This window comes from Erigeron canadensis, chromosome 8, assembly GCF_010389155.1.
Source record: "Erigeron canadensis isolate Cc75 chromosome 8, C_canadensis_v1, whole genome shotgun sequence".
Taxonomy (NCBI): Eukaryota; Viridiplantae; Streptophyta; class Magnoliopsida; order Asterales; family Asteraceae; genus Erigeron; species Erigeron canadensis.
The window spans coordinates 27,638,109-27,651,301 of record NC_057768.1 but is presented as its reverse complement, the minus strand read 5'-3'; the positions used below and the strand labels follow the sequence as shown (position 1 = coordinate 27,651,301).

At 35.4% G+C, this 13,193-nt stretch overlaps 1 protein-coding gene across 3 annotated transcripts; it reads left to right on the top strand.

Moving 5' to 3' along the window:
• The first annotated feature begins 3,348 nt into the window (after window positions 1-3,348).
• Window positions 3,349-11,206, top strand: LOC122579538 (protein GIGANTEA). Of its 3 annotated transcripts, XM_043751725.1 has the most exons (16): window positions 3,349-3,544; window positions 4,307-4,487; window positions 4,621-4,789; window positions 5,044-5,115; window positions 5,220-5,274; window positions 5,355-5,497; window positions 5,621-5,919; window positions 6,007-6,062; window positions 6,166-6,412; window positions 6,496-6,646; window positions 6,742-6,951; window positions 7,417-8,817; window positions 9,161-9,229; window positions 9,440-9,658; window positions 10,182-10,274; window positions 10,666-11,206. In XM_043751725.1, exons 3-16 carry the CDS (start codon window positions 4,703-4,705, stop codon window positions 10,954-10,956), a joined length of 3,393 nt encoding a protein of 1,130 aa, XP_043607660.1. In that variant the 5' UTR covers window positions 3,349-3,544; window positions 4,307-4,487; window positions 4,621-4,702; the 3' UTR covers window positions 10,957-11,206. The 3 variants fall into 3 exon arrangements, with proteins under 3 accessions (XP_043607660.1, XP_043607661.1, XP_043607659.1); XM_043751726.1 differs by having other exon boundaries at window positions 4,307-4,789; window positions 5,379-5,497; XM_043751724.1 differs by having other exon boundaries at window positions 4,307-4,789.
• The last annotated feature ends 1,987 nt before the right edge of the window (window positions 11,207-13,193 follow it).

Here is a 13,193-nt window from a genome sequence, read left to right as displayed (position 1 = left end):
CACATACTTAGAGTGTTTGTGTGGATAAGGTGGAACGCTTACACTTCGTGGTCGTCAGGGTCGTCCATTACAAAAAAGTGGTGTGGTAATGGTGTGGAAGCCTCAAGGTGGGTGTGTCCACCTTCGAAAGAGTTGGGTGGTAGCGGTGTGGTTAATTTTTTTTTATTGGTTTTTATATTTTTGATTGGTTGTAATAATATTGTGGGCATGTGTTTTGGGTTGTTATGAAAGTTGTGGTGTGGTCGTGGTAAAATGATGATTTGACATTATCACCTTAACGTGATAACATATCATTACTAATGCTTTTAGGTCATTATGTGACATAAACACTAATTAAAGGACCTATTTTTTACCAATTGAAAGTTATGCCTTGAGATGTTAATCTATATTGTTAAGGGAATGAATGCGATTGTATAGCCATAATTAAAAGTAGTTTGTAATATTGATATAGACAAAAGGCAAAAATGGCTTCATTTTTTTCGCAATTTGCAACGTGACTACACACTTTTGTATCAAGTGGTGTCTTTGTGGAGATATTTTGATGCTGCCCGTGACACTGCCCTTTCATTCTACACCAATACAAGATATTAAGATCTCAAGAAAAGTCATTTCCGTGGGCAACTACCTGCCCGTTCCTTTTTGTTCTTTAATCTTAAATTTGATATAAAAACTAAATTTTTCACTGTTCACATCTTATTTTCTAGGATACGTGTAAAGCTTTACCGTTATACAGTAAGGTTTCTTCGATGTTATGTTCCGACTGAATGTTCGAAAAAAAAAACACACGTAATGTTACAAAATATATAAAATTTGTAACAAACTTAATATTTGTGTATTAGTTTTCTAATATCTAGTTCACTTTTAGAAATGTGAACAAATTTATTTACATTTAAAAGTGAGAGGTTTTTATTAGCTTTTCATTCATTAAACACTTATAAATGTGAGTAAAATTTAAACGTTTTTCAATGTGCATTTTTCCATAAAAAACTTCACGCTTTCATAATATGTGAATAAAAATGTGTGAAAAACTAACATATTTGTTGTAGTGAAACAATATTGATAGAATGATATACCATTGTGCCTTTTACGAGCACAATTTTGGTTACTTTCAAGCCCAACTACTTACCTCCAGATGCACTTAACTTTTTGTCGCAGCCACTTATTTTCAGGCACCTATCTATATATAATACTTAATAAAAGATCTAACATGTATGTTGAAAAGCTCGATAAAAAACGATATGTAAAATTATCATTTTATCTTTACATAGCCAGTTTTTTATCTTCTAAAATATTTTCACAACCCCCTTTAGTTCAATTACATTTACATTATTAACCTACAGTCCTACACCAGCCGCCGCCGCCATCAATCGTTGCCACCACCACACAGTCTTTGTTGTTACTGTTGTCGCATTCGACATGTATCATTATGGTTAATTTTAATTACAACAAGGCCAAAATAACCTTGTACAAATAACTATTTAATCTACATCCTTAAATTATGTCTCTAATATAATCTTAATAAAATAATTTACAACATTTATTCATTAAATTACTATTTAATCTACATCCTGAAGTTATGTCCCTAAAATAACCTTAATAAAATAATTTACAACATTTATTCATCAACTTTTAAAATAACTACATTATCTCGACCTTTTTACATCAATTACTTGACATCAAGAATCTACATTACTTTCCACCGCTGCCAGTATCACCAGTTATTGCCGCTACCATCTGCCGCCACAACTACTCGTCGTCGTTGCATGCCACCACCACATCGCCAAAGTTACCGTCACTGTTTTGTGCGGATACCTTTTAGTAATTTATTTCACTGAATAGCTAATAATTTTAAATATGTAAATAAAACGAGTCACAACATAAACAGAGCATCTAAATATTATAACTCATCATTTGTTACCGAACACGAAGCGTTTTGCGACCCCCATATTTCGCATAGCCGCATATATATACCTAATACGTACATTGATGGCATGCGTATTCAGTTAGTCAAAATGCAAAGCAAGTTTCACTACAAGATTAAAGGCTTTTCCACTAACTAATATGATATACTTAATATCGGTCAAAATCATATATACTGTTTAATAAGAAGTCAGCCCATTAGCTATTGGCTTACACGTGGTTCATGTTCCACTTACAAAGGTGTTAAGCACTATGAAAAAAGTATGTCAACCTCCATCTTATATTGATCTAAATGATTCATTTGTAAACTCTTTGCAATTCGTGATGATAAACATTTAGACATGTACACGCATTTAGTGTTTTAGAAATTTTGACTTCTAAAAGCGAAACACACATTTTTTAGTGAACTTGCACGATACATTAGTGCAAAGGGGTTATTGTTATTATATTGAAGATATGAAACAATCATTTATAAATCATTAATGAAATGCTTGAAATAAATAAAGGTTCTAATTTGTACAAACCAATTAAGTTATATTGCCATGTACACTACTCCTCGGTCCTTGCATGTAATAAACGTCGTTACAAACCAAGTTATATTTAGTTGGAGGGATACATTGAGGTAACATTTTTGTCCTATCATTAGATATCTTTCGGTATCTTAATTAGGCATTTCGGTATGGGGACGTGACAAAAAAGATTTGACAACGATACTTGTAGAAATTAACTATCTTCTTAAAGGATCCCTAAGTTTATTTAAATTGTGTCACGTATCAGGTATCTTCTTAACGAACTTGACCTTTTTGGTTTACATAATTAACATCAGCTCAAATTCATAAACATTGTACGTTTTGTTATCAAATATTTTTAGTAGTTTTACAGTTAAACATTTGTTTGGTTTACATAACAGTTCATAATCAACATGTCGTACCCCAACTGAATATTCGAAAAAAAAGAGCTTTGAGAATTGAGACGTAACAAAAGACGCTGATACAAAATTAAAGTTAAAAATGTTCGACGATTAAAAAAAACGGGTGTTAAAAATGGATAAATACTACCTAAAGGGACGATTTGTATAAAACATGAGGAAAAATGAGAGAGCAAGATTAGGAAAGAGAACTGGTGGATATCACATGTTACTTTTTTATAATTTTAAGAAAATTTTAGACTAATCTTTAAGAGAATTTATATTTTTTCGATGTACATGTAGTAATGATGATAGTGATGAGGATGGGGATTTTATAAAATTAAATGAAAGAAAAAGGAAAATAAGAAGAAGAAGGAGGAGGAGGGAGGTAATCACAACATTCACAAGACTAGTAGAGCCTGTAAGGTGAGAGGAAAATATCATAGACACGTAGGCAATCACATATAGATTTTTTTAAGTCCACACACATCACAGCTAAAGATCTCCTCTCCAAATTTCCTTCTCCTTCATAAAACCAACCAACAAACCTCCCCCTCTCTCTCTCTCTCTTCCGATTTTATAATAATAATAATAATACCTAAAAATTTTTATCACTTGTTTCTCTCTGGAATCTTCTGCTCGGCGGAACTTCCACCGTCACCTTTTTTTCCGGCGATCTCCCGACCACTTCTCTTTCTCTCTCTTACTCTCCAACAGGTATTTATTCTATCTATCTATCTATATGTAATATGTTTATGTATATATTGTTATGTAAATTTATTATTTATATTCGAATATTAGTGGTTCAGATGGCAGCTGAAGATATTATATAATTTTATTTTGTTATTAGCTGAGAATTGTCTAGTTTGTTAGAGTATGCTTATATATATATATATATATATATATATATATTTGGATAATATAGATTACTTTTATTTTATTTGCTGTAATTTTTTTGTTTCTTGATTGCCTACTTTTTAATACTTTGAGTGTAGTAAAAAATTATAATAGATTTAGGATGTCTTAATTTACATAAATGTGCATTTTTCAAAACAAAAAAAGAAGTAAATTCTTTGTTTTTTTCTGTAACTAACAACACCCTTAAGTTTTGTACCTAGATTTTTCCCCAAATGATTTAATGTTTTGGTAGAGTTTTTGTAATAATTGGAATGTTTCAACTTTGTTGACGAGTGTGAGTGTGCTTGTTTGTGACTGTGTATATTGGTCATTTCTTATTGTTTTTATGGCAAAGTCTCTGGACTTGAATTATGCTTCTATGTAAGGGTTTGCAACTAGTCTAATACGGATGTATATCTTTCAGAAAATAAAAAAAAAGGGCAGATCTTTATCAGATTTTATTTGAATCGACAAGCCTTAATGCTTTGTTGATTCTGTTTACGTGTATTAAGTTGAGTTCTCTGTTTTTATACGTAGGATTTGATTGCTTCACCTGATTTGTGCTATTTGGTTGTTTCACAGGGCTACAACGTAGTCCTATGCGACTTCAATATATACGAGGCAATATTGTGTTTTCAAAAAATTAAGATTTCCAGTTGTTAAACTCCAACCCGCTGTTGTAACTTTATAGTAGGAGACACGGGCTGGTGTATAAAATGCCGAATTACAATCTTCTCATTCTTTATTGGTAGCAGCAGAAAAGGTTGAAGCTTGAAACTTTACCATCGATTTCCAGTTGTTAAACTCCCACCCGCTGTAGTAATTTATATATTAGGAGACACGGGCCGCTGTATAATATGCCGAATTACAATCTTCTCATTCTTTATTGGTAGCAGAAGAAAAGATTGAAGCTTGCAGCTTTACCATCGAATCTGCTAATATTAGCAGAAAGGAAAGGATTATCTAGACCTTTCAAATATGGCTACTACGTCTGCAAGGTGGATTGATGGTTTAAAGTTCTCGTCATTGTTTTGGCCTCCCCCACTAGATACACAGCAACGGAAGGTATAATCATGTACATTGTTACATTTTGTTGTTATAAAGTCTTGAAAATTTTCATATGCACATGCTATGCATTTACTAGAGACATTCTCATTGTCACACCATGCATCCATGCTTCCAATATTTTATGCTTGGGGTTCTTCCCTTAGATGAAATGACGTAAAGTAATATCTACACTTGCATTATACATGTGCCATGTATCGGATAAGACAACATTTTGCAGTATTGATTGGCTTCTCATCTTGTTTCATAACCAGGCACAAATCACTGCATATGTTGATTACTTTGGTCAGTTTACATCGGAGCAATTTCCTGAAGATATAGCTGAGGTAATTTTTTTGTACATTTCCAGTGAACCTTGTCCTATACTCCTATCTCCTAGTTCTTTCAATGTATGCCACAAATTTCTTACTCTGGTATACTTATTTTTCAGCTGGTTCGCCATCGTTATCCATCACAGGAAAAACGCCTGTTTGATGATGTCTTAGGTATTGTGTTTCATACTTAATTTGCATCACTTCAGCTTTGGATTCATCTAAATATTACTTAAACAATTTAACTTTTCCAGCAACATTCGTTCTTCATCATCCAGAGCATGGACACACTGTCATTCTTCCAATAATTTCATGCATCATTGATGGTACGGTGGAGTATGATAGGAGCACTCCTCCATTTGCTTCGTTCATTTCGCTATTCTGCCCAAATGATAATGTAAGTAACACCTCACACTCTACTATCCATTTAAAGTTTAACATCTCTTCAATGCTACAGCCTATATTATCTTACGTTATGGTTAATATTTTGAAAAAGAATAACACTTGTCTTGAAATGCAGAACGAGTATTCTGAACAGTGGGCGCTTGCATGTGGAGAGATATTAAGAGTTTTAACTCATTACAACCGGCCGATTTTTAAGGCCGAACATCAGCATAATGTAACAGATAGAAGCATCAGTGGCAGTCAAGCTTCAACAAGTAACAGTCAAGCTCAAGCTTCAACAAGTAACTCTCTTGATGGTAAAACTTCGTCACCATCTTCACAGAAGGAGGTGAAACCATTGAGGCCTTTGTCTCCATGGATTACTGATATCTTGCTAGCTGCCCCTTTAGGTATCAGAAGTGACTACTTCCGCTGGTAAGGAGTACTTTATCTTTAGAACTTTGTGTTTGTGTGTGTATCATGTATGTACACCAATCTAAGTTCTTTTTCTTATACTCTCAGGTGTGGTGGTGTCATGGGAAAATATGCTGCAGGGGAACTCAAGCCTCCATCAGTTGGTAAATATTTTTACATAATTGATATGTGGATTTCTTGTAGATGAATATGAATCGTTTAAATTTTAATAGAGTAATAGAATAACTCAGTGTCACTTATATTCAGTCATGGCTTCTTCTCGTGGATCTGGAAAGCATCCGCAACTAATCCCATCAACTCCTAGGTGGGCCGTTGCTAATGGTGCTGGTGTAATATTGAGCGTTTGTGATGAAGAAGTAGCTCGTTATGAGACTGCTACTCTGACTGCGGCTGCTGTTCCTGCTCTTTTACTTCCCCCACCAACAACATCCATGGATGAACACCTTGTTGCAGGACTTCCAGCTCTAGAGCCATATGCAAGATTGTTTCATAGGCAATACAATAAATTTTCATCTTTTTCAGCTTAACGGTCATAAAAAAGTACCATGTGAAACATTATTCATTTTTATGTTGTAGGTATTATGCAATTGCCAGTCCAAGTGCCACTCAAAGAGTTCTTCTTGGACTTCTAGAAGCACCACCATCATGGGCTCCAGATGCTCTTGATGCCGCTGTTCAACTTGTTGAGCTACTTAGAGCCGCTGAAGACTATGCATCTGGCATGAGGGTAATTTAATTACGGAATTATATATGATGTATATAATTACACATACAGAAAGTGGGTTATCGTGAAAGAGTCATGCTTATTATTCATAATTGCAGCTTCCAAGAAACTGGATGCATTTGCATTTCTTGCGTGCAATTGGAACAGCAATGTCCATGAGAGCTGGCATTGCAGCAGATGCTGCAGCTGCTTTACTTTTTCGGATATTGTCCCAGCCTGCTTTGCTTTTCCCTCCTCTGACACAAGTTGAAGGAGTTGAAGCTCAGAATGAATCTTTGAGTGGTTACCAATTACACCATAAAAAGCAGGTACAAGCCTTTTAACACTTTTTAGGTGCTATATCTTATATCTCGCAGTGCTTACTCAATTACTCATAAATGGATATGGGTTAATCCAGGTTATGTTTTACCATTAACCGGTCAAATAAGTAAAAGTTTGGAATTTTTTTAGAAAAGAAGACGAGGTGAATAGGTCCAACAGATTAGTCTAGATCATAAATCCTCCTACATTTAAAGATTAAAAAAAATTGCATTATTGAAATAATATTATTTTTGCAATCATATTGACCCATCAAATCTTTATAACACTTTTACTATAAGTTCAGAATCTGAAGTGTCTCAGGGCCTCCCAGCCTCACCTGATCTGAACCCATATTTGACACATACCAAACAATCACCTATTTTGACCCTTTGGCCTTTCCCGATTCATCCATCTTGCCACACCAACTAAACATGCATCCACGTACTGAATTTAATTGTTGGTGCTGTATACAGAGAGAAATACCAACAACCGAAGCAACCATTGAAGCCACTGCCCAAGGGATTGCCTCAATGCTTTGTTCACACGGACCCGAAGTTGAATGGAGAATATGTACCATATGGGAGGCTGCTTACGGCTTAATTCCTTTAAGCTCTTCTATTATTGACCTTCCTGAAATTATCGTAGCAGCACCTTTACAACCCCCTGTACTATCATGGAATCTATACTTGCCTCTTCTTAAAGTTCTCGAGTATCTTCCTAGAGGAAGCCCATCGGAAGCTTGCCTTATGAAAATATTTGTGGCTACAGTTGAAGCAATTCTTGAACGAACATTTCCAGCAGGCTCATTATTTGACCAAACAAAAAGCGTTTCTGGATCAGCATCTAAAAATATTGCAGTGGCTGAGCTTCGCACAATGGTTCACTCTTTATTTTTGGAATCGTGTGCCACTGTCGAGCTTGCTTCTCGACTACTTTTTGTTGTATTAACCGTGTGCGTCAGTCATGAAGCACGTCCGCATAGCAGTAAGAGGCCACGGGATGAAGATGGTGAAAAATCGGGGGTTAAAGGTAAAAGGACGAATAAGCAAGGACCTCTTTCAGCTTTCGATTCTTATGTTCTAGCTGCAGTATGCGCTCTTGCTTGTGAACTTCAAATTTTTCCAATGATTTCCAAAGTGGGTAAGCATTCAAACGTACAGGATGTGAAGGGTGTTGTCTCCTGCAATGATTTTCAGAGTAGTATTGACTCTGCAGTTTGTCATACCCGTCGAATGTTGACTATTTTAGAAGCGCTATTTTCCTTGAAGCCTTCTTCTGTTGGTACCTCATGGGGCTATAGTTCAAATGAGATTGTGGCTGCTGCTATGGTTGCAGCTCATATTTCGGAACTCTTTAGGCAATCAAAGGCATGTATGCGTGCTCTCTCTGTATTAATGCGGTGCAAGTGGGATAACCCTATTCATACTACAGCATCTTCACTATATAACTTGATTGATATACACAGTAAAACCGTTGCATCGATCGTCAACAAGGCAGAACCACGGGAAGCCCATCTACTAATTGCACCTCTTTGGAAAGATTCTCTTTTGTGCCCAAATGGTAAAAGACAAAATAAAGGCATAAGTGTCAATTCAAGATCCATACGCACATGTGAGGAAGCTTCCAGCTCGTCCGAGGCTCCAGGAAAAGGAATACCGAGTTTCCCTTCTAATGCTTCTGAGTTGGCCAATTTCCTCACAATGGATAGACATATTGGGTTTAATTGCAGTTCACGAATATTACTAAACTCGGTGTTGACTGAGAAACAAGAATTATGTTTCTCGGTTGTCTCATTACTCTGGCACAAGTTGATTGCATCACCTGAAACACAAGTTAGTGCAGAAAGCACTTCTGCTCAACAAGGATGGAGACAGGTAAGGAATGCTTTAAGAAAATGCCTCCTTTTTTTTTAATTTATAAATATATAAAAGTCGAGATAAGTTTTGAAAATTCTTGCGGAGCAAGTAAAAGATCACATATAGTAGCTTTGTTTATATATGAATTATAGTTAGTTGGCTTTGTTTTATCACAAAATATGTATCTGTTTTCTATAACAGTGTTCATAAATATAGTGGAAATTAAATGAAGAACAACAGATCAATGACCCTAGTTTGATCATGATACCCTTAAATCAATCATGGCTTTCATCAGCCTATTTGATGACTCAGCTTCCGTCGTATGTTGTGTAAAATTAAAGAATTTATCCATGTTTATCAGGTGGTTGATGCACTATGCAATGTGGTGTCAGCATCACCAACAAAGGCTGCAACTGCTGTTGTCCTTCAGGTCTGGATTCCGTTTACCCCTAAGTTTTTGCTTCAAATTTAACACAACTCAGATAATCACCCAGTCTATGTTCTGGGCCACTTTTAACTATAGTTTTAATTAAAATAACTAAAGGACATTATTTTATAATAACATCACTGCATTGTTCTACCTTACTCCAAAAGGAATGAAAATGGAAAATACTTATTTCTTGATTTGTCTGTGTGATAGGCTGAGAGAGAATTGCAGCCTTGGATCGCGAAAGATGATGATCATGGCCAAAAGATGTGGACAATCAACCAACGGATTGTTAAGCTGATTGTTGAGCTAATGAGAAATCACAATACCCCGGAGTCATTAGTAATAGTTACTAGTGCGTTAGACCTCCTCCTTCGTGCCACGGATGGCATGCTGGTTGACGGAGAAGCATGTACTTTACCACAGCTGGAGGTATTATGCTCTCCGTTTTTTTTTTTACATGTCATTTATTGCATTTGCTGAAGCAATTGCATCTCTTTTTTTTAAAACATCGTGGAGACGTACAAATTCATTTTGTAAGATGTTGCAAAATGATGAGTTTGATTCAGGTCAAAATAGGTTGGGTTAGGCTGATCCACCAACGCTGTTTGGTCCATGATGAATTTTGTAAACTAATAATTAATGTATTTAATTGCTTGATTCCGTGTAAATAAATTCATTTAGGACGTTACAACTCACAAACATGAAACATTTGAATACACATGACTTTGAACCTGCTTGATGGGTTTCATGTTTATCTACTACTCTTTATTTTGCCTGTTACTCATTGTCAAACATATACAACCCAATTTGATCTGATTTCATATAAATGGGTAGAAGTTGCCTCATATTTTTCTTTGTTTCTGTGTGTTTCAGGAAAAATACTTCTTCTTCTGCTAAAATTTCTTCCAATAATTCTGTATTAACAGACTCTTTCTATGATTACTTGTTTCAGCTTTTGGAAGCAGCAGCTAGAGCGGTTCAACCGGTGCTTGAGTGGGGAGAGTCCGGAATGGCAGTTGCAGATGGTCTCTCAAATCTTCTTAAGGTAAAAGAGTTGAAGCAATTTATTCTGGTTATTTTGATAAATGATTTTTTTGAAGTAGTCAAAATATGACTACAATAGGTAAGATTTTTTTAAGAAATATAATAACTACTAGAATAAGTTGTGAGAGTCTACGTATATGAAATAGACACTGAAACTTTTGACCCGTGACAGCCATTTGACTTATTTCTTCTAAGCTAATTTTATAAATCTACATTTCTACCCATTAGAGATTAAACATAACTCGAATTAGCTCATTTATAATTAAATGGGTTTAACTTGTCACTAAAAGTGTATATGTATTATCTAGCACTAAAATTGTGCTGTCGTATATTTCCATAATATCTTTCACCAAGAAATGTGCTAACACGAATCATTTCCATTCTTAAAACAGTGTCGCTTGCCTGCTACGGTGCACTGCCTTTCTCACCCGAGTGCTCATGTCCGTGCCCTTAGCACATCAGTCCTTAGAGCTGTTTTGCATGTGGGCTTGATCAACCCAGGTGGTGCACCAAGTGCCACATGTGGTCCAGCCTATCAGTATCTAAACGTTGATGTTATCGACTGGGAGGCAGATGTAGGTAAGTGTCTAACATGGGAAGCTCATAGTCGACTTTCAACAGGAATGCCAATTCAGTATCTCAATACCGCTGCTAAAGAATTGGGATGCCCGATATCCATCTAACTGCTAAACCCTTTTCCTCCCAGCTTACTTAAATTTTCTACAGATTAACGTATGCTGGTTCTGCTTGTAATGATGATTGGTGTATAGTAAAACGTAATATAGGTAAACTATTAGAATTTGTGTTTGTATGAAAATTGGGATGAATGAAACCATACAATGATATGATGAGATGTTTAGTTGTAATCTGGATGTATATTTACGTTTTTGACTAGTTGAACAATTGATTATCAGAGTTGTTATAGTTCTTTCATTTGTAGATATCTACCTCTTCTCTTTTTCTTTTCTTCTTTCCTTTTCTAGATAAGAACTTTGGCATTGACGGCTTTTGTGTCTCCAAGTCCACATCGTGTGCTGCATCAGGGTTGTATTATACTGAATTTTGGGATGTGTTATGCTGAACATTTAGGCTAATAGGCTAGTGTTCTCAGGCAAGGGATACAATCATACAATTGCAAAAGGAGGGTTATAGTTTGAAGGCAAATCTCTTGAATGTGCGAGCATGTCTCGAGTTTGGTAAGATCAATTTTCACTTTCAAGACTGAATCATTTTCGAAACTCTTGTCACTTCGTGCTTAGTTTCAAGGGCCTTGTTTCGAGTTAGGACTCTCAGCCATGCACATTCTTTGGGTAACATTAGTCAGTCATAGTTAGGTGTTATTACTATTGGAAGCCAAATTTTTTTTTTGAACAGCGAGTTAGTAGTTAGCATTCGATATACCACAGTGACATCCAATTGGGCAGTATGCGAAGCTCGAACCACGCATGCCTGGGTTGAAATCCAGACTCTCGAACCCCCCCCCCCCCCCCCCCAATCCACTCCTACAAATACAGGAAGTGAGATTTGAACCCTGATAGATTTCTCCAATGTCAAAAACCTTACCAATTGGTCACCAATCCACTATTGGAAGCCAATTGAACTTTTTGGATTTGACATTTTGATTTAGATATTTGTTCTATTGGACTGGAGTGAACGTAAACGAAATAACATATTGGTTTCGTTTTGGTTTATATGATTAGAATCTTACTGTCCAAAATAATTGAATACATAGTAATAGTTTTCCTGTTATGGTCTTTTGGTCTATTGATAGCATTCTTCGGTCGAAAATTATTGTAGGATCACTATAGGGGATCAAATTAAGATATAGGCCATGCGTTTAAATCTTAGCACATTGAACTTTATCTTTGGATTTGATTTAACTCTAGGATGATCTTTTATCATTGGTGAACATATTCTCAGGGAACGGTCAATTAGTGTCCAAAGAGTACACGAGGTCATTTGTTTTTCCTTCAAAAATTTTTTTTTTAAGGTGAAGAAACTTTGTGTCGTGATTCGACAACAGGAGGTCTAGTATACGTTGTCTTGACCGGGTCCGTGCTAGAGAGCTCACTCGAAGTAGAAATGCCTATTTCAAATACCCGATGTGAGGAAAAACCTTTACTAATCCGTCTAAAGGCACGACGATTAATAGAGATAAACTTTGCCCCTTCAGACTTAAACATGAGTATACCCAAGTCAAACCCTCATAAAGGGACTTAATTCCTATATTCTTCCCAAGGCTTAAACACAAGACCACATGCAAAGGGGATGATCTTTCAACCATTGAGTTAAACCTCAAGCAATTTTCCTACGATTTAATACTCTCTTTTTCGTGATTCATATATTTCCAAACTAATATAAGTAGTACTCTGCTTTCCAAATAAAATTTACAAGTGATACTTTAATCATAAAATGTCTCACGTGGTTCAAATCTGCATCTCTCTAAGTAAATTTACTAGGTGTGACCTGACTCCATTATGTCATGATCTCCATGTAGTGCTTTCCAAATAAGCTATTTTACCCATTCGATCTCACATTCTCACGCCCAACACACTCCAAATGCCTAAGAGATGCAACTATTACCAAACTTAACAAAGAAAAATCATTTGTTTACTCATTTTATTCTTGTATAGATAAATCTATGTTCTATATTGAAAGTTTACATGTAGAGTTGTAATCGATTTACATTACATGTAGAAAGTTCAACTTTAGTGTAAAGGGTTTAAAAACTTTTATTTGGGGTTTAGTTGTAGCAGTAATTTAAACTTTTCAAATTTTTAATTGAGTTTTGTTAATGACTGTCAATATTAATTAATTTGATGTATTAAAATTTGTACTTTGTCTTGTGAAAATTCAGGGAACGGTTATTGATATATAAATTACTACTTTTTATACATGTAATAATATGTTAATGACAACT